The sequence below is a fragment of the Saccopteryx leptura genome, chromosome 8, assembly GCF_036850995.1.
Source record: "Saccopteryx leptura isolate mSacLep1 chromosome 8, mSacLep1_pri_phased_curated, whole genome shotgun sequence".
Classification (NCBI taxonomy): domain Eukaryota; kingdom Metazoa; phylum Chordata; class Mammalia; order Chiroptera; family Emballonuridae; genus Saccopteryx; species Saccopteryx leptura.
The window spans coordinates 40,569,253-40,589,302 of NC_089510.1; the positions used below are offsets into that span (position 1 = coordinate 40,569,253).

A 20,050-nucleotide genomic window follows, 5' to 3' on the forward strand; every position below is an offset into this window, starting at 1 on the left:
ACGGGCCGCATGCGGCCCGCCAAACAATTTTGTGCGGCCCGCAGACTAATCCACGAAGTTCAAAATATTTTGGATAAAATTAAGTAAGCCTAGGGGCCTACTTGTATTTTTCATTTCTCTAGCATCCTAGCTAGATATTAGCTTAGTTAACAGCAGTTGTGATGCGAACTACAGTTTCTGGTCATTTTGTGACACTGAGTAAACTGCATGTACGATTGTGCTTGTTATACTGATTGTTTTTTGTTTTCAACTGCAGTGAGAAAAGTGTTGCATAACAGTTGCCTTTTGTAGACCTAGTGCAGCCCGCCCAACGGCTGTGATCTTGCTCTGCGGCCCACATGCTGAGTTGAGTTTGAGACCCCTGCCCTAGATCATTAGAAACCTTGTACTCCCAACAAAATCAAGTGAAAGGAAGTTTTGCGTAAGCCTGATGACAGAGCAGCCACGGGACTGTAGAAAGGTAGACGGACTGAAACCAGAGGGGTGAGACGGAAGCCTGACTTGGATGGAATTGTGTTCCCTGAAAATTCACATGTTGAAGCCCTAACTCCCAGGAACTACAATGTGACTTTATTTGGATACAGGCCTCTAAAGAGGTGATTAAGTTAAAATGAGGCCAGTTAGGGTGGGACCTAATCCAATCTGACTGGTGTTCTTCCAGTAAGAATGGGAAATTTGGATGCACAGAGACATCTGGGATGAGTGTGCACAGAGAAATGACCATGTGAGGACACAGCAAGAAGGTAGCCATATACATGCCAAGGACAGAGGCCTCAGGAGAAACCAAACCTGCCGACACCTTGATCTTGGGCATTCAGACTCCAGACTGAGAAAATCAATTCCTGTTGTTTAAGCCACCCAGTCTTATGGCAGCTCTAACAAACCAATGCAGTCCCTTAGTAACAGAGTGGCCTCTAACAAGTTTGCTAAGGTTTTCTCACCAGTTAAGTGAGATTAATAATACCACCTAATATTTTAGAATCTAATCAATGACATGCCTACTACCGTACCTGGCACAAAAGAGGTATGTCATCCCTGTCTAAGGAAACCCAGAAGCACAGTGGAGGGGCCCCAGAGTCACAGGGAAGTTCATCGCCTGCTAGTCCGTGGGATTTGGCGCCTTACCTTATGTCAGCACTATCTGGCCCAGCCTTCTCTACTGCTCTTGACTGGTCTCTCCTCTAGGTAAATGTCAGGAGTTAAGAAAATAAAGTGGCTCCTCCTCACAGTAGGCTCTACAGTTCCCTTCCTTTGTACATAATCCTGGTTATTTGATGCTTGTCTGGCTGACACATGCAACCTGAAGCTGACACAGAGCTCTTTGTCACCTGAGATGCGGATGCATGCCTTTCCCACATTTCTCTGGTCGGGTTCCAGGGATCCCCTGAGGTCATTGTAGTTGCCACCGAGCCTTTAATTCTCATTTCCCTATGATGACCAGAAGATGGCGCCTGCATTTCATATTTAAACTTCGACTAGCAATTTTTTTAGAAGCGTTGAATAGGTCAGTACTGCTGTGGACTTCATATGAACCACTATGTACTCCAGGCCTCTGTCTCCAAGAGAAGCCTGTATTTGGAACCCTTCACTCTAAGGTCACTGAGGCATCAGGATGTGACTGACCACTTTAGGAAAGTTTCTTACTCCCAGGCCCCAAATGCCTCTACCTCACACTCCACCATTGATGATTCCTTCTCCTGTGTCAAACACTTATATAGTGTTTACTATGTCCCCAATGCAGTTCTAAGCACTCTGCATGTATTAATTCAACCCCACAAACTATATGAAGTAGGTACTGTTATTATTCCCATTTACCAGGAAGAGAAACTGAGGCACAGACAAATTAAATAAGTTAAGGTCAAATTGAGGTATGTCTTCACAAGCCCCAGCTAAGAATGGAAGTGGTCCCATGATGATTGATCTATTAACTCATAATCAGCTATTAATATAAAAATGTAAAACAGTTTATGAGATGTGTTTTAGCCCATAGCCAATGACAGAGTTCACTGAATGAGAGACAAGACCCAGGATTATTTATAGTTGTCATGACAAGAGGAGAAGAAAGAGGAGAGGGACAGAATGCTATCATGGCCATGATAGGGGTTTCCGGAGAAGAATGAGAAGCCGGGATGTACACTCACAGACCGGCGGGCAGCTTCAAAGGAGAAAAGAAAAGCTGACAACCCAGGAGAGGACACCCAGGGAAGAGAGGGGTCCTGTTAAGATAATGAACTCTGCTTATTTTCACTTTTGGCCTAGAGCAAATCCTTCCTAAATAATCTCTTGTTCCTTAACCAAAATATAAGGCCTAGTTTGTGTCTGCCTTAAAGCAATCTCAATTTATCAAGGATTTAGTGAGCTTTATTTACCATAATGCAAAACTGTGGAGGACACTTTGAAATTCCCTCCTCTCTACCCACCGTGGCATTGTACGCTCACTACTAATACAGAAAGTACACATTGAAAGAAAAAAAGGAAAAGAAATAAAGTATCACATTCAGTTGTCATCATTGTTTTTGTCACTAAATTATAAGCTTCTTTGGCAAAACATTCTATCACAGAGAAATCCCTCAAATTATAAACACGAGACTGACAGACTGTGTTTGGGAGACACAGTAAGCATTGGTCTGTTATGAAGCCACACATCCTGCTAGAATAAATCTGCATGTACATACGGAGAAGGTGATCTTGACCCTATTCATGTAAGAAAGTTAACTCGAGATGGATCTTAGATCTGAACATAAACACTAAAACCATAATGTTTTTAGAAGAAAACAGAAAATACCTTTGTGACTGGGGAGTAAGCAAACGCTTCCTAGGCCAGTCACAAAAAAAATAAATAAATAAAAGAAAGATTTTGATAAGTTATACTCCATCAAAATTCATCAAAATTAAGGAATTCAGCTCACCAAGATATGCCATTAAAAAAATTAATAGGCAAGCTTAGGCGGGGATAGAATATCAAAAAGTATATCTGACAAAAGACCAGTATCCAAAAGACCAGTATCCAGAATACATAAATAACTTCTACAACTTAATAACTAAAAGAAAAAGAAGAAAAGCAAAACATTGAACAGCTACTTCCCAACAAAGATGCACAAATGGCCAATAAGTACATGATAAACTGGTCAACAACTGTAGTCATCAGAAAAACTCAAAACATTATGAGATATTTGTATACACTGCTAACATGGCAAAAGCTTAAAAGACTGATAGCACCGAATTTTGGAGAGGATGTGAAGCAAGAACTCTCATACTTTGTTGATGGGAATGTACCATGGAGTGACCTTGTTGGGAAAAGCTCTAGAAGTTTCTTATAACACTAAATGTAAACCAACCATATGATAGACCAGTTCCACTCCTTGTTATTTACCCAAGATAAGTGAAAATAAATGTCCACTAAAAGACTTGTATAATAATGCCTGTAACAGTTTTATTCATAATATCCAAAAACTAGAAGGAGTCCATTTATCTATCAATAAGAAAATGGATAAACAATCTATATCATACAATGGAATACTAAGCAGTTATTTTAAAAAAGAACAAAGTCTGATGCATACAACAACATGGGTGAATTTCAAATCATTTGTTGCATGAAAAAACTTCAAACACAAGACTATATATTGCATAGCTTATATGAAGTTATAGAATAGGCCAGTTTAATATGTGGTAGAAAAGAAATCAATGTAATCGTTGCCTCTGGGAGGATGGGGGCAGGGATTGAAGGGGAAAGTGCAGGAACTTCCTGGGGTGCTGATAAGGTTCTATACCTTGATATAGGAATGAATTATGTGTATACCTTGTCAAAACTCAACTGGTATATGCTTAAGACTTGTGTACTTTACTGGACATAAACTTTATGTTAGAAGAAAACTTGAAAACAAATATGGAACTCAAGTAAATAATATGCATACTGAGGTGTTTAGGGGATACATATAGATGTTTGCTGTTGGAATGTATCAAAGACATAAGACAGATGATAGAGGATGGGGCGACCGTGGGACAGATCTGTGACAAGTGTAGTAAAGTGTTAGTTGTCCGTGGTAGAACCTAGGTGGTGATTATATTACGGTAAATTTCTTTCTGTTGCAATATGTTTGAAATTTTTCATGATAAAAAATGTTGTGACAAAAAAATTAAAGAACCTATTAAAAATTAGGCTCTTGATATTAGTTGATAAGGTTCTGTTAAGAGGGATCTTTTTGGTGTAAATAATCTTCCCTTCTAGCACAGAAACCCGGAAAGTACAACTCTCTGACGGAATAGACATCACTTTGTCCCTGAATGAGCTATGAAGCTTAAATGGAAAAATTTCTGGCTGTTCGTGCTTTGGTTGACATACTTTTATTACATTAAGGGAAGGGTTTTATTTCCATTGTTGGAGGAGTCCTAAGTTCTACTTTCTGTTCTCTCTTCCCCCAATGCTCTCCTCTGTGTAGGAATCTTCCTGCCATCCTGGACTGGGTCAAAACTCAGAAACCTGGAGCCATGGGTGTCAACATCATCACATCCGACTTCGTGGACCTGGTGGACTTCGCCACAACTGTCATTGAATTGAATGATCTTCTACAGGAGGATAGAGCTTTGGCTAAATGCTGATTTTTTTTTCCTATCTCTTAATGTTGAATTTGTTGATCAGGCTAAAGTTCTGAAGGGTTTTCTGTGAGGATGGCCCCTCGGCAGTGACGGTGAAGTGAGTAAGAGGAGGGTTTGTTTTCCCCTCCTCACACAGTTATTTGGGTAAAATGATAGACCTTTTTACTTGCATTTTTCCCAGACTTCTGAAAAACTTAGGTCCAAGGGAAGAAAGCATGTTTCATGAGATCAACACCAGGATCTCCTCAATGGCTTATTATGTTGAATGTAATATGGAAATGGAGTCTCCAAGATCCATCGGGGTATTGATTGTCCCCTTAATGGGACTAGTTCCCTAATGTCTTCCAGGATGTTGTGATTGAATTGGTAAGAAACCTGAACCAGAAAAGCATTTCTGGTCCAAAGAATTATAGCACATTGTAGGTGAAGACTGCCCCATAGGGTGGCTCTGACATCAGACTTGAGCTTTGAAGGGAGAAAGAGCCAAACACCCGTTCTCTGTAGACATGTTGAATGTCATCCCTTTTTCCCTGAGAGATTAAGACATTTATCATCAAGGGATTTAAGCCACAAGCTGTTCTTGTATTAAGCCACAAGCTTGTACTGGTAACTGGTCAACTTAATTCTTTACATAAACTGCATATTACCCTTCATGTCAGAAATGTTTCCCAGTTTTAAAGCATTGATTCCTTTCTCTTCCTCTTGGCTCCTTCTTAAAAGTGAAAGGAACAAGGATGGGAGATCTTTTCAGTGTGGGACCCAGCAACAGATAGACATGCATGTTTGTGGCATGCCAGATTTTTTTTTTTTTTTAATTTTATATCTTTTCCCAAAATGGCTACCAGGTAAGCGCCTGGATCATTTCGGCAAAGTCCTCTTTGGAGTGGGATCTGCAAGCCAGATCTTGGAATTGCATTTCTTTGTTGTCTGCCTCGGACCTGGGTCTATGCTGTGGGACACAACGCTAATGGACAGAGACAAGATGCGTGGGAAAGTGCAATAGATTTAAAGAGGATGCTCCAGGGATTTGGAGCCATTCCGTAACTTCTTGAAAACAAGACTACCTCGAGGACATTTAGGATGACTTGTGTATCATCAACTGAGAAATACCCAGTGTTGGGACATTTCCAGTTCATGTCTGATTGTTCTACTTTCTGCAGGTTGTTTAAAGCCTACTAATTAATCACCACTGCATGAGGGCTTTGAAACTCAAGAGGGGATTTTTTTTTAATTGATAAGAGGTGCTTATCTGTAAAGAGCCCTCTTGTGTTTTATTTATTTATTCATTTATTTATTTATAGATTAAGTATCTTCATTGCTTTTTACCTCAAGAGCACTCACAGAAGAGCTTCCTGAACTTTCTCACCCAGGCCCGATACTGCCGTGGTCTTCCTCCCTTCGCAGGACCGTGCATCTCAGGACTGTGAGCGACCTGTGACTCTGCTGGTGGTGTCCTGACCCCCTCAGTCACGAGGGCGGGCAGTGTTCACGTGTGGGGGTGGCCCCGATCTGAGAAGCCATGCACTGGGGCACAAGATGAACTGGGTGGGTCGTGAAGAACTCTCAGTTATCAAGGAAGACCCTGCGGAAGAGGGTCGAAAAGGAAGCAGCTAGAAAGAAAACGGCATGGGAATGTGTGCACTTTGATGTTCCTGAGACCTGTCTGAGAATCGCTAAGGAAGCGTTAGCTTCTGGATTCTTAAGGAGGAAAGATAAACATGGACTCCTGGGTGGATGTGCGCATGTGTAAAGATCGCTGGACCACCTCCCAGCAGTTTCCCATTTCTACTTTTCGATGCTTATCGCTGGATTCGCATGTTGCCTGCAGTGGGGTGTGTCCCAGAGGAACCACTAGAAGCACATCACATGCCCAACTCTTGGTCTTCCAACCTTTACTCTCTGTGAAGGGATTAAGCCCGGATCTTGAGCTTCCACAGCTTGAGGTCACCACACAAATCCCTCTGGGGAATTGTGGTTTACCTTTTCCTTTTCTGGCAGTTGAACCCCTACCCAAAGAGGTTTCTGGGATTTTACTGGCAAATATTTGAGAGCCTTCTGTGGAAAGGAGTAAGGAAGTGAGTGCCCTCACTTTCTCGGTTTTCCTTTGGTTCTGCTGTTAAACTCCAGTGACAAACTCTGAAATCCCTGGTCTACCCTCAGGGTTTTATTTGTTGTTACTGTTTCATTTTGGTCTTGCTTTTAATTCATGGGCAATTGCTAGGGACTAAATCAGTTCCCCTTGTTACCTTTTTGTTACTTGGCAAAGAAATAAGGAGGCAAGAGGAGAATAATTCTTCTCTGTTTTATTGGAGCCTCAGCTTTGTCCAAGTGCTTGGTGCTATGAGGCCAGGTGTGTGACAGGTAGCTACACAGGGTACCAGTGACACCCAAGGGCTGCTGACTGTTCAATGAAATGTTTACTTAATTTTTTTCCTTTAGTTTAAAAATATATAGTTGCACTTGGGTTGTACCATTGAAGCGCACCTCAGTGTTTGCATGATAAAAGTCACTGGGCATGACGCAAAAAAAAAAAAACACGGAATGTGCGTGGCGAGTGCGGGCACTCACTCCACGCTGCTTTGGGTTGCCAGCCTGGCTTGACTTTTCCAACACGGGAGTTCTGGGAGGTAGGAGGAGGATCACTTATAGTTCACCCTTGATAAACACCCTTGAATTAGCAAAAGATCTGTCCCAAGAAAGAGTTGCTCCACATATTGTAAGGGATGTGTGTGTTCTGCTCCTTGACCTCAGGTCAAGCAGGAGACTCAGTGATGGGACAGACAGAAAAGATGGGTCTCGGTTCTGTGACCCATCTTGCAACTGCCAACAATAAAAGTGGTAACCCAACCATATCACTTATTGTCATTAGTTCTAGGGACCTTTCAGATCAAACAAGATTTTTATATTTGCTCAGAATTAACTTCAATATCAGCTAAAAAGCTGCTTGATTGATCCAAAAGAGGACTTTAGGATTCAGGGCCTTAGTTATTCTGAAAAAAATAAACTGAATTTTTTATGAGCTCCCTGGACCATTTGCCATGTGGTCACATTTCCGTAACATTGTGACAAAAAGGATCATTAGACCATTACAGGTTTTAGTTAAATTAGAGCAGTATTTAAAGACTTGACCTTGGAACCTATTAAAGGTACCACTGTGGTTTCATGTGTACAGAAGGTATTCTTAGGATTATAGAGAGAGATCAAGATAGAATGGGTAAAATGATAAATTATTGAGGATTAAATTTTTAAATTAATGTCAGATCTAAAAAGGTCATGCCAAAAAATATTATGTATCTGCTCTATCAGACTCTCTAGTAATTCGATTTAATTACTTTCCTTAGTGCTGAGTCCAGACCCCTGTATTTTTGAGAATCATTTAGTCATAATTTAAAAGCTGGGTTTTATATCAACTCAAAAGCACAAGATCTGGGCCCAATAGCTATCAATATTCAGAATCCTAGTTCTTCTTTCATGACCTTGTTGTATTCATATCACAAAGTTTATGTTTCTGTCAGGATGATGTGGTGGAACATTCTGGAATTAAATGCAGTTTTGTAGTGAGACAGGATTTTTTATTTCTGAATCTTACCGTAAGAAAGTGCTCCCTATCAGATAGTATTGCAACCCAGCTAGAAGGCTGAGCATGAGCTAAAGGTGGAGACACAGAAGGGATGGAGACTGAAATGAAACCACCTGTTTTCCTGGAAAGCGAAGGGCTATACAAATCCAGACCATCTGACAGAAATAGTTCATGTCACAGCTGAAGTTTTGTAATGTTCTTTATTGGCTGACTGCAGATGTTTACTGTAAGGTTCTGGGAAACAGAATGGGCTAATGTACGGGGCACAGACATGAGACCTCCCATCCTCTGGGTCCTGTGCTAAAACTGCCTTGGTTCTTTTTTCTGGAATAAAGATGTCATCTGCTACTTTAGTGCTGTTTTGCAAACCTTGATCATGTAGCCTCCCCAAATTATCAGGTCCCTAATGGTGAGGTTAAATGCCATTATTTAGCTGGTGTACAGTTGGGCTTCTTCCTTGTGTGGCTTTAGCAATGTGAATAATGAGATGAATTGGGCTGAAAGAAACCTGCCAATGTGAGAGCGAGCTCCTGAGAGATGGGCATTCCCAAGTATACACAAAATAGTCACACTGTGACAAGAGGGGATTAGTAGAAATTGGTAGCATGAAACTCCAAACTGACAGGAAGTTTGGTTTGTGTGGCATAGAACATGGTTGTCCCTTAAATTCCACTTACTTTCCTGTACATCTTAGCTCTCTGCCTCAGACTGCTTCCTGCTATTTGCACCATGATTTTGTCACTCACAGATGTTGTCTTGGGACACACAGGAGTGAATTGGTTGAGTGAAAAGTGATTTAGCTGGAAACTTGACCATTAATTCCAGATGATGCTGAACAGCTCTTTATTGCCCCAAGGTATCTACCATCTCCTTATTCTCTGCTTCCCCAGTCCTACTAGAAATAGTGATACAAAGGTCACTGTGCCATTGAATTGGCCCTAACTCAGAGAACACAGTACCCAATGCCATTGATGTTGAAATAGCACAGTCTTAGACACCATAAAAACACTCTCAGATCACTCTTTCTCTCCTTCAGTGGATATAGTGTTCTAGTCTTTTCTCCTACAAAACTTATTCTTAGGACATTTTAAATTCATTTCTAAGCCATATAGTAGATGAAATGTTTTTCTTCTCTTCCCTGGGAGTTCAATCCCGTCATCTATTGAGGCAGCCTCATCAGTTATCTAGAGGCATTTTCCATCTCAGTCCTTCTCATCTCCTTTATGGAATACACTTTCTCCTCTCGTCTCCCAGCCATCCTCTGTCATGTGCTGATTACTGTTATTCACAGGATGCTGGAAAACCTGACAGTAAAAGGCACATACATTCAATGATGTCCACACACACTCTTATCCTAGTGGTTTTTGCTCCTTAGTCTTCTCAAATGCGCTATACAGCACTCCTCCCTACTCCCACCCAGTCACTAGAACTAGACCTGATTGGAGCCACGACGTGGGGCCAGTACTTCATTCGGATATCAGGGGCTCGCTCACAAGCTTTAAGTCCGATGAGAAGCACAGCAGTTTGAAAACTCAATAGACCTTTGGTAGCTTTGTGCATTTGCAGTTTTACACTTGTTATCAGTTTATAACACTAATAACACTTCAGTCATGAATCTATATCAATATGATAAATCTTAGTACATATTCTAGAGACAGTGGTACCTTGCTGCTATTATACTTACTAATTTATTCACCAGTTAATAAGTATTACATATAGATTGTGTATGCATTATTGTATTGTGTATGCAGATATATATATATAATATATATAGTGTACATGCCAACTGTAATACTTAGCCTCACTGATTAGTATTTTAAAAATACAGTGATTCCCCCCTTATCTACAGAGGATATGTTCCAATACCCCCAGTGGATGCCTGAAACCGCAGATATTAAAAACCTTATATATGCTGTGCTTTTCCCCATACATACATATCTTGTCACTTAAAGGACACTTTATAGCTTCTCTTTGGCATATCTGAATTGCCAGCATCGATACTCTTGCACTTTGGGGCCATTATTAAGTAAAATAAGGGTTACTTGAACTTAAGCATTGCAATACTGTGACAATCTCTTCATCTAGAAGGCTACTACTAAGTGACTGCCGGGCAAGCTGCACATACAGCACAGAGATGCTGGACCAAGGGGTGAGTCACATCCTGGGCGGGATGGAGCGGGACAGCCCGAGATTCCATCGCGCTGCTCAGAACTGCACAATTCAGAACTTACGAATTATTTATTTCTAGGACTTTACATTTAACTCATGTGGACTGCTGATGACCACTGGTAACTGAAGCTGTGGAAAGGAAAACCTTGGATAAATTTGGACTACTGTTCAGAGATTGTCATAGTGAAAATAAGTCTTGGTCAACTCAGATGATATGTGAATCTGAAAATGCTCTATTAGATATTATACTTTGTCTTCTATGCTTGTTTTATATTACATTGAGTGCTGTTTGCTAAATTAAGTAAAATAATAATGATAGTAAATTATACCAATTTTAAGGTTAGAATTAAAAATTTGCATATATGCTGCTTGATACTCTGAAATGTGTTTTGTGGCATAATTATCTTATTCATACGCATTTCACTTGGCCTGTTCCCCTAGGAAATAATTGTTCAAATATCTCTCTTTCCTGTTTTGTAACCTGGATTATATTGCTTAATTTAAACTGAAACATTGTAAAGCCAGATTACCTCATTTTGACTGTGAAGAAGTTCAGTAGATATGATGACATGATGTCTTTTCTTGTGTTTGATTTGAACTACCTGAATAAGCTTACACCTAATAATAAATATAAAACATGAGCAGACACTTCTTTGTTTGTATGAGCATTTTATCATGGGCCATAAAAAGCCTCAAGAGTAACCATTAGTCTTAGTAGGAGTTGGGGACTTTGCACCTACCCCCTCCAAATAACACCCATCACAATCCCTTCGACATGATTGATTGTGTTTATTGGTGGATGATTTAGCAAAAATTAATCACAGTTATGTGTGATAAAGCAGATAAATTCAGACAGTGAAAGAAAAAGTTGCATAATCACTGGACCAAATACGTGTTGCTCAGAGTGGGATTCATGCCACTGGTGTTATGCAATGTGATGTGGGTGGGAAATGGCACGTGCTTGGCCAGCATCATGTCATTCATCACTCATTCTAATTATCGGAAAGGCAAGTTTTAGTGGTGAAACTTCTCTAGCCCTTGTTTATCTAGCAAATACAAAAAAGACAACAGTATCGCTAACGTTTACTACCATTTTTTTTTGTATTGCGTTATTTTGTGGTTACCTTCACTTTGTAGAAGGGACCCTGAATTTTTCAATAGTGGCATAAAATGTCCTTCAAAATAACTAAGGTTTTTGAAAGGGTCTACTCTGAAGAAGCTATGGAAGTGTCCTAAGTGTACGATCCTTTTCAAATTGGGGGGGGGGGGAAACGCAGTTGATTCTACTGCACCATTTTGCCAAGGCTTGGATTTGTCTGTGCTCTTTGAACATCCTTAACTGAAGAAATAAATTGCTATTTGAGATAGAAAATCACCCGTTGTTTCATAAGAGAACTTTCCTCCTGTGTCACGCAGATAGTCCACGTTCAGCTCACCCTCTCTCCATGTTGTCCTGTGCTGCAGTTTACATGGGGAGGGGGAGTTGTGGGGTCACTCGGTCCCTCAGACAGCTTGCGGGCTCTCCTGGAATGCAGAGAGCAAACCCCATTTCTTCAGCTTGGAAAGTGATTCCTTTTCTGTGAATCCCTGGGGTGAAGATGCCTGAATATCCTGGATTCTTGTTGTGCTTTATTTCTTTCAAAGGAATTCTTATTGCTCAGCAGTATGTTTCTTTATTTCCACCTCTGCAAATCTGCTGTAGATGTCCAGGGGAGTGTTATTATTTTTAAGACTTGAAACCGTTCCTTCTCAGAGAGCATGGGAGGCTGTAGGGGAGCGACACAGCCCACGCCCATGTGCCTGCAGCCTCACCCAGGAGGGCCTGGACAAGTGCCAGTAAGACAAAGCGCTGGTCAGCCCAGGACATTTGTTTGCACAGCCGGCAGTGTGACGGGAGAGCCTGGGTGGGGAAGGGGGACGCCAGTGTCAGCCTCAGTCCAGTAGCATCATCGTGCAATTGTGAGAAGCCTCAGGTAAGCAGATGGTTTTAATCTAAGGGGCCTGGTGTCTAAATAATAGGGTTTATTCCATGGAGAAAATCTCTAAGAAGCAGAGCTCTTGTTGCGAAAGGAGGCCACTGAATGTGGTGCTTTGTTTAACCTGAGAACTTCTCTGCTTTTTGGCCTAAAGACTTTCCTGCCCTGACCCTCACTGGGGTGCCAATGCCAGCTCAGGGAGTCTCAGCTCTAGGCCTCCATGAATTATAAGAAAATCTGGAAGAAGATGGATTGTTCTTTGCAAAAGCTTCCCTCACCAACAAACTTGTGGGTGTAGAACTAATTTGCCACTCATCCAAGGGGTTGGTGGACCACTCTAGGTGGGTGGGCCAGAATGCCCTAAAACATCACATACATTTTAAATACACATGCACTTTTTTTTTGGTAGAGGATCCATAACTATCATTGGATTCTCAAAGAAATCTGATCTTGCCCTGGCCGGTTGGCTCAGTGGTAAAGTGTCGGCCTGGCATGCAGGAGTCCCAGGTTTGATTCCAGGTCAGGGCACACAGGAGAAGCACCCACCTGCTTCTCCACCCCTCCCCCTCTCCTTCCTCTCTGTCTCTCTCTTCTCCTCCCGCAGCCAAGGCTCCATTGGAGCAAAGTTGGCCCAGGCGCTGAGGATGGCTCCATGGCCTCTGCCTCAGGTGCTAGAATGGCTCTGGTCACAGCATAGCAACGCAGCAGATGGGCAGAGCATCGCCCCCTGGTGGGCATGCCGGGTGGATCCCGGTCAGGCGCATGCGGGAGTCTGTTTGACTGCCTCCCTGTTTCCAACTTCAGAAAAATACAAAATAATAATAATAATAATAATAAAAGAAATCTGATCTTAAAAAGCTGTCAACCACTTGTTTCAAGTGCTTGTGAGAATGATCATTTAAATGTTGGTAAGTGAGCAAAGATGGCTAGTTTAGACTAGCACTAGAAAGCCACTGTTCTTCCTGTTTAAAGAAAAATAAAACATTTATTTATTGACCCTAGAAGCTCTGTTTTAAGAGGCAAGGTTGGCTGGAATAAGATGAAAAGGAACTGACTAAGCCAAGGCCAAAGGATCCTGAGGGATCAGGAGAAGGGCTGTAGCAGAGAGGGTATGGCAGAGAGAAGGGCTGTAGCAGAGAGGGTATGGCAGAGAGAAGGGCTGTAGCAGAGAGGGTATGGCAGAGAGAAGGGCTGTAGCAGAGAGGGTATGGCAGAGAGAAGGGCTGTAGCAGAGAGGGTATGGCAGAGCCTGGGAAACCAGGCGTGCTGGCGGACACGGGGGGTGCTGGGCCCTGTGCGCACATCTGAGCACACGCTGCGGAGACAAGGGGCACATGGGAGACTTCTCACAGAAGGGCAACTAGGAAAGTGACGGGTGCAGATGTCATATCACATGAGAAACAGGGGATGTTGAACTTGGAAAAGATTGAGAGAAAAATGACAAGAATATCTTCAAATATCTTCAAATTTTTATGTGACTGAGATTTTAGAATCTTACAATTATACATGAGGAAAAGACCAAAAACATTTGTCCAGGCACTAATGTTATAGAAGAGAAAACTGAAAGCCAAACTGGCCTAATGCAGAGCTGGAACGAGAATCCGGGCTCTGAGTCCCTTCCCTGTGTCCTTTCCTGTCATTTCCAGCTGCCTTTCTGAGTGCCTGATGTGCCACGAAGGGCTAGAACCCATGAGCTGCCATTGAAAGACACGAGAACTTGGCTTAATAAAGAGCATGCTTATGTGGAACAGGTGGCTCTGTGACAGAGGGGGAGCTCACCATCATGAAGAGTATTTTTGAGTGTGCATGAGTTTGCTATTGCTGATGTAACGAATTACCACAAATTCTGTGGCTTATGATAACACAGATGTATTACCTTTCAAGTCTGGTGTCAGAAGTCTAAACTGGGCTGGCAGAGCTGTGTTCCTTCTGGAAGCTCTAGAAGGAAATACATTTCCTGCCTTTCCAGCTTCCAGAAGCCACCTTCTTTGGCTCGCGGCCCCTTCCTCTATCTTCAAAGCCAGCAGCGTAGCATTCTCAGTTTCCCTCTGACTCTACTTCTCTCATCACATCTTCTTGGATTCTGACCTCTTAAATTGACTTTTAGGATACATGGGACCCACCAGGATAATCCAGGATCATTTCCCATCTCAAAACCCTTAACTTAATCACACTGCAAAGTTTCTTTTACCATGTAAGGTGACATAATCTTATGTTCTGGGAATAAAGACATGGATCTCTTATGGGCTCTTATTCAGCTGACCACAGAGTGAACTATGAAGAGTGCGTCTGTACAGGTACTGCTTTTCAAACAGACTTGAGTTCAGATCCTGGCTTCAGCACCTACTCATTGCACAACCATTGTCCCTTTGAACCTCAGTTTCCTCATCTGTAAAATGGAAACAAAATCTCAAGGTTATTATGAAGATTTATGGTAATGCATATAAAATGCCTTACATATATAGTGCACTCTCAATCAGTGGCAGCCGTATTTGTTCAAGGAATTTCTGTATAATTCTCACCAGACAAGAATTCAACAGAAGAAACTCCATTATTAAATGTGAGATTTGATGAAGTGACCTCCACATTCCCTATTGAGATTGCTAAAATTAAAAGGAGGGAAATAAAAGTGATTTTCTTCCTGTATAACCTTGTCTACTTCATAGATCCAATGGAAAGAAATTGCTTCTCTGGATAGTCAGTAGCTTAGAGACAGACCCTGCTTTTTGCCTCCCCAGTTCTGCTGACTACTTTTGTCAGCAAGATCTCTGGTCAGGTTTGAGCAGAACTAAGAGCCCGGCCTGGTGTGTAATGATTGGCCAGAAGAGACCAGGCAGCTGAGACCGGTACAGGCCCCCTCCTTCACATCTGTCAACATATCTGGCTGCAAGCAAATTATTGCCTGTGACACTGTCTGCAGGAGCCAGAGGGAGCAGGGAAGAAAACAGAGAACACCTTAATTTTGTGGAAAATTCTGGGCAAAAGCAGAAGCTCAGCGTAGATGCTTTTTCCCAACAACCCAAACCCTCCAGCAAGGATTGGAACAATTGTGCGGTATCACTCTTAATTCAAGAAAGAAATTGAGAAAAAACTCTAAATTGGACTCAGCAGTCAAGGTAGGTGATCTGTCTGGTCACAGGCCCTTCTCTCAAGATCACAGAACAAGCATTTCACCCGGCCTTGTAGCCAGAGCATCTGATTATGGTTTATTGAGGGAGATGTGGTAGATGTGGGTGTGCGTCAGGAAAATGCAGTCATTTGTCCAACATGTCCTGGAAGCGGGCTGTGTTTTTCTTCCATCACCTCTGTTTTGAAATGTGTTGTTCCTCTACAAAATTCTTGTTCAAAAGTTTTTTATCTTTCATTCTCAGTCGTCATATTTGTCATTTATTGAAATTATTCTATCATTTGGGTTCTGCAAACATGGTTTTGTTCCAGAATGTTGCTTGTATGAATTATTTCAGTATCAAGATAAACTGGAAAGGACAGTGTACCTATAACTCTGAGGAGCACGCTGTTCCTTGCAGAGGGCTGTCCACCGAAAACGATAAGATCTCCCAGGGAGGCGTGTGCATTTTTTCTGCTTTGGAACCTAGGGAGTTAAAAGTCTTGAAACTACTGGAGCAGAATCAAGCCTGTTTGCCTAAGCTTATCACCCCGGTAGCCAGGTCAATCATTAACCAACGCTGGGCTGCTTCCTAACGTCGATGGAGGACCACTGAAGTCCTTGCCTGACCGAGTCTCTCTGTAGAACAGACATAAGGCAACATAGAAGACATCCTTTCCTGCCGTGATAGCCCAAGTTCTTCTCTGATCAGAACACAATTTTATCTGAGGAGAAGTAAGTGCCACAGGGTCCTTCCCATTTCCACAATAAACGAATTGAACAAGACTCATGCACAAAGCAGATACCTAATGTCATCTCAGGCATAAGAGCTTGTGGCTTTGGAAGAGCTTTCTCTACCATTGGAGGTCTATAAGAAGAAACAGACTAACTGTAGGATATGTTATTAAGTGACTTTTGAAGAAGGAAAAGATTATTAAGTAATTATCAAAAACATGGATTTTGCCCTTCAAGTCTATACATTCTAGAAGTAAGTTATTTTTAACAATAGAACTCTTCTAGAAATGTTATCATATTGTCATTATATACACTTGTCAGGTCTGTGCAATGGTTTCTGGCTCTTGTAATCATTATCAGTCTGGTGATAGGGAGGCCCTAATTTTATGAACTCCCTTTAGGGAAATGTTGGCTCATATATTAGACAAGGTAATGTTTGGCACTATTTTTGTCAATCATTTATGAATCTGAAGTAAATTGCCTTTGGTGAGGTTTGTGGCTGGAATTTTTATGTGGCTCAGGAAGTTAACTAGTGACAGGAGTTGAGGCCACTACAGAGGGTGGCACAGGTACAAACCTCATGTGAGGTTCTGAGTGAGTCTGGGGATAACTCCCAGGAATGTGGTGGAGAATTATGGGAAACTGGTAGGTTTCTGTGAAGATAGATAGTAAGTCCTGTCTGGCCAGTTTCCAGAGAATGTTTGTAGATAAGGCAAGTGATAGAAGTTTTCTTTCTTTTTCTTTTTCTTTCTTTTTTTTTTTTTTTTTTTTTTTTTTTTTTAGAGAGAGTTGTGGGTTTTTTTGTTAGTTTATTTTTTTTAGGGGAAATAGTAAGACAGACTCCCACATATACTTCAACCAGGATCCACCTAGCAACCTTTGTCTGGAGCCAATACTTGAATCATCCAAACTATCTCAGCACCTGAGTCTGACACTTGGACCATCCAAGCCACTGGCTACGAGAGGGGAAGAGAAAGAGAAGGAGGAAGGGGAAGGGAAAAGAAGCAGATGGTCGCTTCTCCTGTGTGCCCTGACCAGGAATTGAACCTGGGACTTCCACACACTGGGCCAAAGCTCTATCCATTGAGCCAACCAACCAGAGCAGAAGCGGTTTTGAAGCGGGAGAAGGGTGTTAAGGCATTCAGATACATTGGCCAGAGTTTCCCACGAGATTATAGGCTGCATTAGGGACAGACACTCAGGTCTTACCTCTTCTTTTGTGCGGCATCTGCCTCAAGGCCAAAACACTGGTGGCCCCTGAGAGTATGTGCAGTTTTTCTTCTCATTTCATGCAAACTGGATATTAAATGGGGAGGAATTATGTTTTAGTTTGATTAGACTAGATAGATATTACTACTCCTTTTACGTGTTAGGAAGTTAGAAACCAGAAGTTAATTAATTTGCTCAAGTTTGCAGTTAGTCAGAGGCTGAGCCAGGTTCTACTCAGTTCTGCCTCAGTCTCAACCTGCTGCTTTTCCCATGTGGTCACAGATTTCAGCACATGCAGGAGCATAAATTGGGTGGCAGTTCACTGAGGAAAGCAAGGCTGACTAACAAAGTCAGAGGTGCTCCCCTGGTCTTTATATGTGCCATACCCAGGCTGGCTGAATACCACTATAACCAAAAGGCCAGCACTGGACTGGATTTGGCCTTCTTTGAGAGAAAGTAAGGAGAGGAACAGGTATTCCTAGTGGTGGCAGTCACTGGAGTCCTCCTAAGTAACTAAGAATACTCTTTAAGTAAACCTAGGCAATTGTCAGGCTAGATCTCTGCCTCTTTATATTCCAGAGACTACATTCCCTGGTCCCAACTAAACTACTACATCTGAACTAGATCCATTAAAAGAAATGACGCTATCCCAAGCCTTATCTGGGAACTCAAGAGTTTAATTGATATCTCCTTTTATCTCAGCTAATATCCATTCATCTAAATCTAAGGGATTTGGTCAGAAAGAGGCTTAAATCAAGAACAACCATCAACATTCTATCATATCATGGCTCCTAGTACCTGAAATCCAAGGAGACCTATGTTAGAGTCCAAATGGCTTAAGAGATACATGAGTAATGTGCTTAAACAAGCCTTCCTCTGCCCCCATCCCCAGTTTCACTTTTGTTTGGAAGCATCCTAAAAATCTCATTAGCTGTCTGGCAGAAATTTCAAAGCAGACACAATGCCTGAGCATTTACAAAATCAAGATAAGGAAAGGCCATCCTGCAATGTGGTTGGCTAAACGTTTTTGAACAAAGGGATTCCTTTTTTCCATTGGCCTGCCTCATGCATACCTCAGAGTGTGATAGCAAAGGCATTACACATAGGGACTGCATCACGGAGTCCACCAAGTCTCCTTTTCTAACACTGCTGACCCTGCCTGAACCTCACTCACGTGCCATCCTTTCTGTGGACTCAAACATTCGGATAAAGGGAAAGAAATGAAGTTGGAATACAAGGATTCATAACAACATGTTACCTTTATCCGGGGCTTATTATGACCAAAAGAATAAACTACTGCCTTTTTACCTACATTTTAAAATTTTAATTCCTGGGGCAAATTTATACAACTTGCCCAAGTAAGATGAGGTGACATTGGACATGAATTCAGAGACTCCGAAGTCCACATTCTTTTAGCATTCTGTTCTGGGAAAAATGACCAGCCAATGGTATCTATACTGTTTTTATTCTTAATGTGAAAAAGTAAGGAGTTCTTTCTAAATTATTTGCTTGGGTCATCAAAGTATATATTTATGATCCTGTACAGCATAAAACTCAACATCACAGTATTTTTTTCTCGTCCAGGAAAGTAGCCACAAACCTCACATACACACATGCACAAACACACACATGCACACACACTCCACTTGCCCAAAGCTCAGCATTTTGATGCCTTTCTGAAGCCGGGAGGGATAATTGTTCTTATCTCCTGGTTCTCATACATAGTTTTGTTTGTTTGATTTTAACATAGAAACAAATATCTTATATATAATACCAGCATTTCGTAAAAGTTTGTTTTCGCTGTCAAATTTTTGTCTTTGAGAAAGCTAAATATGCCCAAACTTGCCCATATAGTTTTATTTAATCTTTTTAACAGGCCTGTGAGGGAGTATCATTTTCAGATGCTATCTTTTCAGAAAAGAAACCTGAGACTCAATAAAGGTGCATGTCCTTCTCAACATCACTCAGCTAACAAGTCCCATAGGTCTTGGGACTTAGAATTCTTTGTTCTTGTTTTCTAACATACAAGCAGTACTATCGATTTTTAACACTCACAAATGGTAAAAATAGGGTACACAAGTTATTTTTGAGAATTAAAAGTGCCAAATATGTACACAGAGTGTTCTCGGATAACAGAGATCCATTCAAATAATTAATTGCTTTGCTTTGGGCTAAGATTCTATCAGGTCAGTGTAGATAATGTTGTTACTTTATTTTCAATGAGTAATGAATATGAAGATACTAATTGTTACTTATAAAATCTGCTTTAAAGCCAGAAATATTTCAAACCCATGTGCCCATGAGCTAAATAAGTTACCAAAGGAAATTTTGCTGGGAGAAAGACGAGAAACCACTGTCTTACTGCATGCCTGAGGGGCAGGATCCATGGGTTGGAGTTACAGAGACCCACGAAGTCTCTTGATAGGCATAAACCACCTTTCAGTTTATGTATAACCAGACAGATGTCTTGTGGGTCAAGCAGTTGCCGAATGGTAGGAAAAGTAAGGAAGTCCTAGAGATTGAGAATCCATCATGAGTGTAGACCCTGTAGAAACCAACTAAAGTTACAGGAAGAGTTCTTGTGCCCTATGAATCGCATTTCCATCCTAAAAAGCTCTGAGTAGTCATGGAGCCCTGCATCAGCTGTGCGTCTGGAGGGCGTTTCTTATTCCTGATGCT

The 20,050-nt window shown here is 41.6% G+C and overlaps 2 protein-coding genes across 12 annotated transcripts in view; both read left to right on the forward strand.

Annotated features, from left to right (window-relative positions):
* Window positions 1–10,993, forward strand: part of PLCXD2 (phosphatidylinositol specific phospholipase C X domain containing 2) — a 52,644-nt gene extending 41,651 nt beyond the window's left edge. Inside the window, exon 4 of the mRNA XM_066346993.1 lies at window positions 4,440–10,993. Coding sequence (XP_066203090.1) covers window positions 4,440–4,599 — 160 coding nt within the window. The 3' untranslated portion in view covers window positions 4,600–10,993. The remainder of the gene's footprint in view (window positions 1–4,439) is intronic.
* Window positions 10,994–15,186: 4,193 nt separating this feature from the next.
* Window positions 15,187–20,050, forward strand: part of PHLDB2 (pleckstrin homology like domain family B member 2) — a 261,962-nt gene continuing 257,098 nt past the window's right edge. For 6 of the 11 annotated variants that reach the window (XM_066346828.1, XM_066346834.1, XM_066346835.1 and 3 more), the window contains exon 1: window positions 15,190–15,437. The gene's annotated coding sequence lies outside the window, so the exon portion shown is untranslated. Of the gene's footprint in view, window positions 15,438–20,050 lie in introns of all 11 variants that reach the window. The other 5 variants (XM_066346827.1, XM_066346829.1, XM_066346832.1 and 2 more) reach the window with 2 other exon arrangements.